This window comes from Rhinolophus sinicus, chromosome 16 (assembly GCF_057876585.1).
Source record: "Rhinolophus sinicus isolate RSI-liver-muscle chromosome 16, RSI-T2T, whole genome shotgun sequence".
Lineage (NCBI taxonomy): Eukaryota > Metazoa > Chordata > Mammalia > Chiroptera > Rhinolophidae > Rhinolophus > Rhinolophus sinicus.
In genome coordinates, this window is record NC_142516.1 from 70111328 (window position 1) to 70118775 (window position 7448).

Genomic DNA, 7448 nt, shown 5'->3' on the forward strand with positions numbered 1-7448 from the left:
TAAGGTTAATTAAGCTTGTCCTCCTAAATGATCCCACTTCACGCTTCTGGAGACAGGAATCCATTTGCCTTGACTATACCCAGAAGAAGGTATTTGGTCAAACAAAGTGGAAACCGTAAATGGTGGATAGCCATCATCACCACAGGTGTAAAGTAGTTTGGCTAAAATGGGCAATCACCTACTCATACACCTCCTCAATGAAAAACAAACAGGAACAAACAAAAACTTTTACAGTGTCCAGAACCTCCAAAGAAGGGAAGATAACCAAGCAAAAGTTTCAAAGTGCTAAACCATATCTAAAAGTAAAGAAAATGCATCATACTACAAGACAGGGGTTAATGAAGCAGAAAAATATTCCAGAATATACAGCCCTCCAGAGGACTTCTATGAAAGATATGTATGAGAGGCCCACAAAATGCTAGGCAGATATGGGAAGCACTGATTCAGTTTTAACCAAAAGAAAGGATGGCTGGAGAGTATCAACATTTTCTAATGGCAGCAGGAAACCTAGCTGGCTTAGACTTCCAGTTGATAAGCGTCACGTTCAATTGACCAACTCTGTTTTTCATCTTTTATGAGACCCAGAAAAATCAAATACAAAGAGATAATAGACAAACTCGAGAAGCTTAATGTAACAAGGTTAGCCTTACAATCAAAATAAGCATAGTCATTTGATCAATGGCTATGATTAACTCACTGAGATAAGATGCCTGGCTATAGAGCCAGGTACCAAAAAAAATTGTTCTTGGATGATTGCTTTCTCTTATAAAATAGTGTTGGGTGAGTGAGCGTATGGAGTCACACACCTTTCAGTTTCTTCTGACATACTCTGCGTCAGTCTTGTTATGACGATTCTAACGTACTGGGATCGATCATCCAGGCATCTAAGGCAATGCAATAGTAATGCTTTGCTCACTTCCTTCAAACAAACAAATAAATAAATAAATAGTATTTCCAAACTCAGTGTAGTCACCCAAAGGGGGAAAAAAAAAAGCCTCAGAGACAAAGGAAAGGGGCTGAAACCTTGAGAACCAAATGAGAAAACTCCTCCCCATGAAGATATAGTCAGGTGTATAAAAGACAAGCGAAGGCATACTTAAGACCTAGCACATCTCTGTCAACCTTGAGTGTTGTGGATTTTTTAGCTCAGAAAAAAAATGAGTGCCAAGGCTGGCGTGATTCAGAAATGTTTGTGGTTTGCGTGCCTTGTGGGTCTGTTCATCCCTCACATCCTCTCTCTGGACTGTAACTTGCTGGATTTTCACCTGCGTAGACTCACTTGGCGAAACCTGAGATTTCTGAACAGTATGAGCGATTCATTTCCTGTGGAGTGTCTAAGAGAAACCAAAGCTTTTGAGTTGCCCAGAGAGATCCTGTCACACACCCAGCCTTTGAAGAGAAACATCAGGGAGACCTTCTATGAAATTTCCAAACAGGCCTTCAACATCTTCAGTCAATATGCCTTCCAATCCATTTGGGAAGAGAAGCACCTGAGACAAATCCAAATCGGACTTGATCAGCAATTGCAGTACCTGGAACAATGCTTGAAAGAGGAGAAGGAAAATGAAAACATGAAAGAGATGGAAAAGGATGAGGGGGAACATCCAGGAGCTATGGTCTCCCAGCTCAGCAACCTAAATGTAAAGAGATACTTCCGCAGGATAAGCAGTTTCCTGAAAGACAAGAAATTCAGTCACTGTGCTGGGGAGATCGTCCGATTGGAAATCATAAGATGTTTGTACTACTTTCTGAGATACACAGCACCCCCCAGGAGAAAATAAGGTATATTTCTAAAACCAAAATTCCATTTCTCTCCAAAATCTCGTTCTCCTCTATCTTCTCTTTAAGAATTACTGTGATATCCTTTAAGCCTGCTCTCAGCTGGATTGGTGGTGGCTTATGTAATGTTTACTGTCTCTAAAGTTTGGCCTTGTAATATCAGCCACATTCACCTTTCTCAGTGAGATAATGCCAACCATCCCCTGGGTGACCAAGAGTCTTGAAAGACAGTCCTGAAGACAGTTTTAAAGGAATAAGATTTTCTCTCCATCTTCTACCCTCTGTTCCTCTTTCCTTTTGTTACTTCGTACTTTCTTTGCTATGTCACCTTTGAACTTCACCAAGCCAACGGCTAGAAAATATGGATCAGAGAATGTTGAAAAATGTAACACCTCAATGACTTAATGCTCTTGCTGCCAAAGTTGTTAATTCTATGAAAGTTTAGCACCTTAAAAGAGCTTATACAAACTTCCATAGAATTAATGACCTCCCTTTCTCCCTGAGCTCTCCAAAAAGTGTGTGTGGAGGGGGGGCGGGGGGCATCTGTTTCTCAGCTTGGTTTGTTTGAAATGATACAAAGTTTGTAGGATGGTATTTTATTGTTTTAAGAGAGTGAAGGTTCCCTCTCTGATATTAGATGGTTTAGTTAGATGGCCATTAAACTTTTGTTCAACCTTTGAGAACCTATGACTCTAATGCAGAGAGCACTGTTCATTCCTAATGCATGTTATTTGATTTCTAACGGCATGGAAAATGTTGGAGAAAAGAATCATAGCTGCCTTCACTGTTTTGTGTGCATGGAATGAAATGCCTACAATCATACTATGGAAAAATTTCATATTGGATTTTCCCAATTAGAAGACCACTTTCTGTCTGTTAAGTAAATTAGTCGCTCTAATGCCACTTTTCTATATTTTATGTTTTTAAACATTAGGTTGTACCCAGATTACCTAGATTATTTACTTAAATTTTCTCATGTGGTCCCTCGTTATTCATCATCTGGCTGAAATGAGTTTTCTCTTCTTTTTTCACCTCCACCCCATTTCAGAATCATCTACCTCCAATCAAGAACTATCATAGAGGGCCGGCCTGGTGGCTCAGGTGGTTCGATTCCCACATGGGCCAGTGAGCTCTGCACCCTCTACAGCTAAGATTGTGAACAAAGGCTCCAGACCATGGGCTGCTGTGTGCTGCTATCAGCTACCACGTGCTGCCATGAGCAGCCGGCTCATAATACCTCCAGCAAGGGCCAGGGAGCTGTACCCTACACAACTAGACTGAGAAACAACACAGACACTGTGGCTACTCAAATGCACAAAAGAAAGACTGTGAAATGTACCTGGATCAGTCCTTGGGAGACCTCTCCTGCTATTGTTTGAACAGTGTGCTGCTAAACTGTTTAGATTCAAGAGTACAGGGCTCAAATGGTATAGCCAAAAAGAGAAAGACTGAGGCAAATTTCAGACCAAAGGTTAGAAGAAATATTTAAAGAACAAGAGCAAGTTGTGGATCATGGTGTGCTGGTGATCAGTGAAAGGATTAGACCACAAAATGAGTTAGTATCATCCATTTAGTAAAAATAACTCATCAACAGAGTTGCTCTAAAAGGAAACAAATGAACACAAAACAAGCAAAAAGAAAAAAACAGTATTACAAGCTGTAAGGGAGTTGGGGCATGCAAGCCACTAAGCAGAAAGTATACACTTGGTATTTTCCATGAATTTCTCTAACAGTGCCTTTGCATGGCCTTCCTAATAACTCTACCGGGATCTTGTCAGTTACTTTAGCAATTTATGGTTGTAGTCTTGCCAAATGTTTGCTATACAAAAGGGAAGAGAATTGGCACTTTAAGTCAATAAAGACTGATTATAAGGGCAGGGGCGGAAGTTAGAACAGCATGCTTTTACAAATAGCACCTCGAGGCAGAGAAAAGGAGAACGTGACCACTGAAAAATAGATAAGGGCACAAACTGGCATCATCCCTAAGGAAGAAATACTGACAGACAATATGCGTTTCATCTCATTTATCATTAAAGAAATGCAAAAGAAGACAATAAGATACTCCCCATCAGTCTGGCAGAGATGAAAAAGAATGACAATATAGAGTGTGAGTAGAATATAGGGGGAAAAAATCCTCTTGTCAAGTGTTGGGGAAACTGGCACACGTTTCCTACAGGACAACATGGCAATCTTAAATATCCTATAAAGGGCATCAACACCTTTGACCGAGCTAGCCTACCTCCAGAAATTTATTCCAAGGAAATAACTGGATAAGACGTTCACGGCAGCCTTGTTTGTAATATTCCTCCTCTCTTCATTTTCATGTTCACCTCTGTGTATTTTCTGTTTTCTACAATAATTGGGGGTGGGTGAGTTTTGTTTTTATTTTTTTTTAAATAAAATTAAAGAAACTGTAGGAGCTTATTATCTCCCACGGTTTTCCTTCCTGGGGTAGCTTGGACAGAACATGGCTCTTTCACTTTCTTAGATAAGGGCACAAACTGGCATCATCCCCAAGGAAGAAATACTGACAGACAATATTCGAGCTGCTACTAAATTTCAAAGGAATCCTTCTGTGGGGGTCATTTTCACAATGAAATGTATCTAAAGTGGCTTCAGGGGCTTCAAAGATTTCACTCTTTTTTTTTTTTTTTTTTTTTTGGTTGTTGGTCCCTCTGGTCATATTCAAAAATCACTGGAAAAAATGCTCCATATGTCCACCTTCCTGACTTAGCAGTGCCTCGTTTTTCTTCTTCATTAAATGGAAGAGCAAAAGTTCTGTTAAGTCAGGTAAAGGGAAAACTCCTAGGGCTGTACAGAGCCAGGTGCACAGTTTCCACTTAAAATGCCTGTGTGGGTACATAGGTCACAAGTGTTCAGATGGAACCTTCCTCCCTACTCAGGCTTGGGGGGGGGGGGCGATCAAAAAGTGGGAGATAAAAAGAGTACAACTGAGTCTTCTTGGAAGAGGGGCTGACTGGGCGTCCTGCAGAAAAAGCTGGCGACACCAGGTATGTAAGGTTAAGTACAGGTATAGGTTCCAGCAGGTGCATAGTCTTGGCCTTCCCTCACAGGCAAAGCAACTCTCCAGGGGTACCATCTGGGGATTGCCTTCTCAGAGTGGCTACTTTGCTTTTGTTCCTTGATAAACAATCCACATTTACTAAGAACAAGTACGATTTGTAAGCATCTAGCTTGTGAAGGAAGGCAGGACAGTAGGGCCACCTGTAATCTCACAGGCGCACCCACAGGGGAACTCGGGGCCAGTCCCAAGCCACCGGTTCGCAGGGACTTGGAAGCAAGAACACTCTTGGCAGCGTCTGCGCTGTGTCCTTCGGGTCTGTCTTTCCTAAATACCGAGACGGGGCCTGGGATTTAAACTTGGAGCCCTAAGCGAAGTTAGAACTCCACGTTCATTCTGGAGGGAGCCACTTCACCATTATTTTAGCCAAAGGTTTGAGGCTTCCTAGGTTATTTCCGTCATCATTCTCTTTAAGGCGACTCGCCTGCCATCCAACCCTTAGAAACTCGCCGACCTCAGAACCTCGGCTTTCTGCCGGCCAGAAGTGCCCTGATCCTATCCCGCTGTCTGGCAGCAGCCCAGCCACAGCCGAGACTGAAGTCCGCTGGAACCCACCAACAGACACCCTGGAATAGGGTGGAACCGCGCTTCCACTCTCTCGAAATTAGCGCCCCTTTCGGATCTGCGCCTTTTGCGGTGCGTGTGGCATATGATCTGAGAAATGCGCCCTGGGCCACAGGCAGCCGAGGAGGCGGGGAAGAAACAACATTCCCTCCTCCCTCTAACCGCAAGGCCCGGGTGGGGCGGCCTCGCTGGGGTCGAGATCCCGGGCCGGAGCTGGTCGGTGGCTGGCGTGGGGGGCTGGGGAGGAAGACGCTAGGGTCTTCCTTCTCTCTCTGAGCCCCGCCAGATGTTGGAAAGGCACACAATAGGGGAGAAAGACGAAGAAACAAAAAGCTATTCGCCAGGATCTTAATAGGCTCTGTCGCGTGGTCTCTACCGGGAGGACGTCGGGGAGGGGGTCAGGAAGGTGGGTGAAGACGGACCCTGGGGAGTTTGGGGTATCTGATACTTAATTGCCAGGGGCCAGGGGTCAGCCCTTTACCCTTACGAGAGGGGTCCAAAGGCAGGGAGGAGCAATCAAAGGAAAGTTAAAGGGTTTTCACCATCTTCCTCAGTAGAGGGAAGGGAGGGGCTGGGATGTTTGACAGTTGTTGGCCCGGGGTTCAGCAGAATTTGTGCGTCCTTTGCACACCCTATCCCTCCACGAAGCATCGACAGTTCAGGGGGCGACTTGGCCGACGTAGCGTAGGGGACGTCACAATCCCAAACCGAACTTTCTCCTTCAAGATCAATACGCCCTAAACGTTGTCCCCCTGCCCAGGCGCACTTTTGTAAAAGTTTGTTTTCCCGCCACCCACAGCCCAACACGCACCCTGCAGTCATCTGCGATTCGGGATGGGTTCGGGGACAGGCTTGTGCCCCGAAGGAAGACGGATTTTATTGATATATATATTTTAAAATCAGGGCCCAGCAGCCGGGAGGCGGCCGGTGGGGGGGCGGGGGAGACCGGACTCTCGTTCCTGCCCGGGAAGGTTGCGCGGTGAGCCGGCCAGAAGCCAAGCCGCGGGCAGGGGTCTGAAGCCGATTCCAGCCCCGGAAGCACGTGGAGGGCGGGCGGGGAAGCGGGGTCCGCCACCCCAGTCCCTCTGTGCATCTGCCCCAGGTGCCTCCAGCACCTCTGCCCGCCTGGGCACGACCCGGAGCGAGCAGCTGCCAGGCTGCGCCACCTCCCTCGCTTGGAGCGGGATCTCACTCACCGTGGGGTTTTACCTTCAGCCTGGGGCCCTGTCGGCTTCCTGCGCCGGGTCAGCTGCAGCGAGCGCGAGAGGAAGAGGGTGAGCTCGGGTAGGAGGGGCGACTCTTATGGATCCACGCGAGGGGCTCCGGCTCCAACGAGCGCGCGGGCGAGCGAGCGAGCGCGGGGCTCCAGCTGCAGCCGCCGTGGCTCCAAAGTAGCCCCCACAAGCACTCAACGCGCGGCAGCTGCGCGGGGGTTCGGAGCCGGGACCTCCTGGCGGCCGCTTACGGAATGGCAGTTCCGTGGAGAATAGAAGTCAGGTCGGCTTTGGGTCATCTTTCCTTGGGAAAGAGATGTAGAAAGGACAATCTACTGGGGCTCCCAACCATAAGGAAAAGACCTTGACCCTCTGGCCAGGGCGGCAAGGAAGATATCGGATCAGAAAGGGTGCGTTCTGGGTCCACAAGCAGCCACATCCAAGGGACCTAGAGAGGGGGGCATCCAGTATCTTCTCCAAGATTTTCTGACGTTGAAAAATGCCATGGACTGCCTGATGGAGGAACAACATTAATCACTAGAAAATAACTTTGAGATTCTGCCAGGTTTATTATAATGAGCTAGGAGTAATGAAATGAGCACGGACTTTGAAGCCCAACCTACAGCCTGCCACTTTCTACCTCTGTGTTCTTGGTCTATACGCCTCAGTATTCGCCTCTTAAATTTGAGAGAAGAATATCTACCTTGCAGGGTGGTTGTAAGGGATAAACTAAACATAGAAAGTGTCCATAGTTCACAGTAGAAGTTATTAAATATTAAGCTTCCTGAAGAAAAGAACGAGTCTTCCAT

At 46.3% G+C, this 7448-nt stretch overlaps 2 protein-coding genes across 3 annotated transcripts in view; one reads left to right on the top strand and one right to left on the bottom strand.

The window, feature by feature from the left end:
- MOB3B (MOB kinase activator 3B) overlaps positions 1-6885 on the bottom strand; it is a 184002-nt gene extending 177117 nt beyond the window's left edge. Inside the window, exon 1 of one of the 2 annotated variants that reach the window (XM_019736287.3) lies at positions 6635-6885. The gene's annotated coding sequence lies outside the window, so the exon portion shown is untranslated. Of the gene's footprint in view, positions 1-6621 lie in introns of both variants that reach the window. The other variant, XM_019736285.3, reaches the window with a different exon arrangement.
- On the top strand, positions 779-1781 carry IFNK (interferon kappa). The gene has a single exon (XM_088793225.1). The coding sequence runs from the start codon at positions 1158-1160 to the stop codon at positions 1779-1781; it is 624 nt and encodes a 207-aa protein (XP_088649351.1). The 5' UTR covers positions 779-1157.
- Positions 6886-7448: the final 563 nt, after the last annotated feature.

Coding starts and splice junctions, on each gene's coding strand:
- IFNK (XM_088793225.1), top strand. CDS start 1,158: ATGAGTGCCAAGGCTGGCGTGATTCAGAAATGTTTGTGGTTTGCGTGC.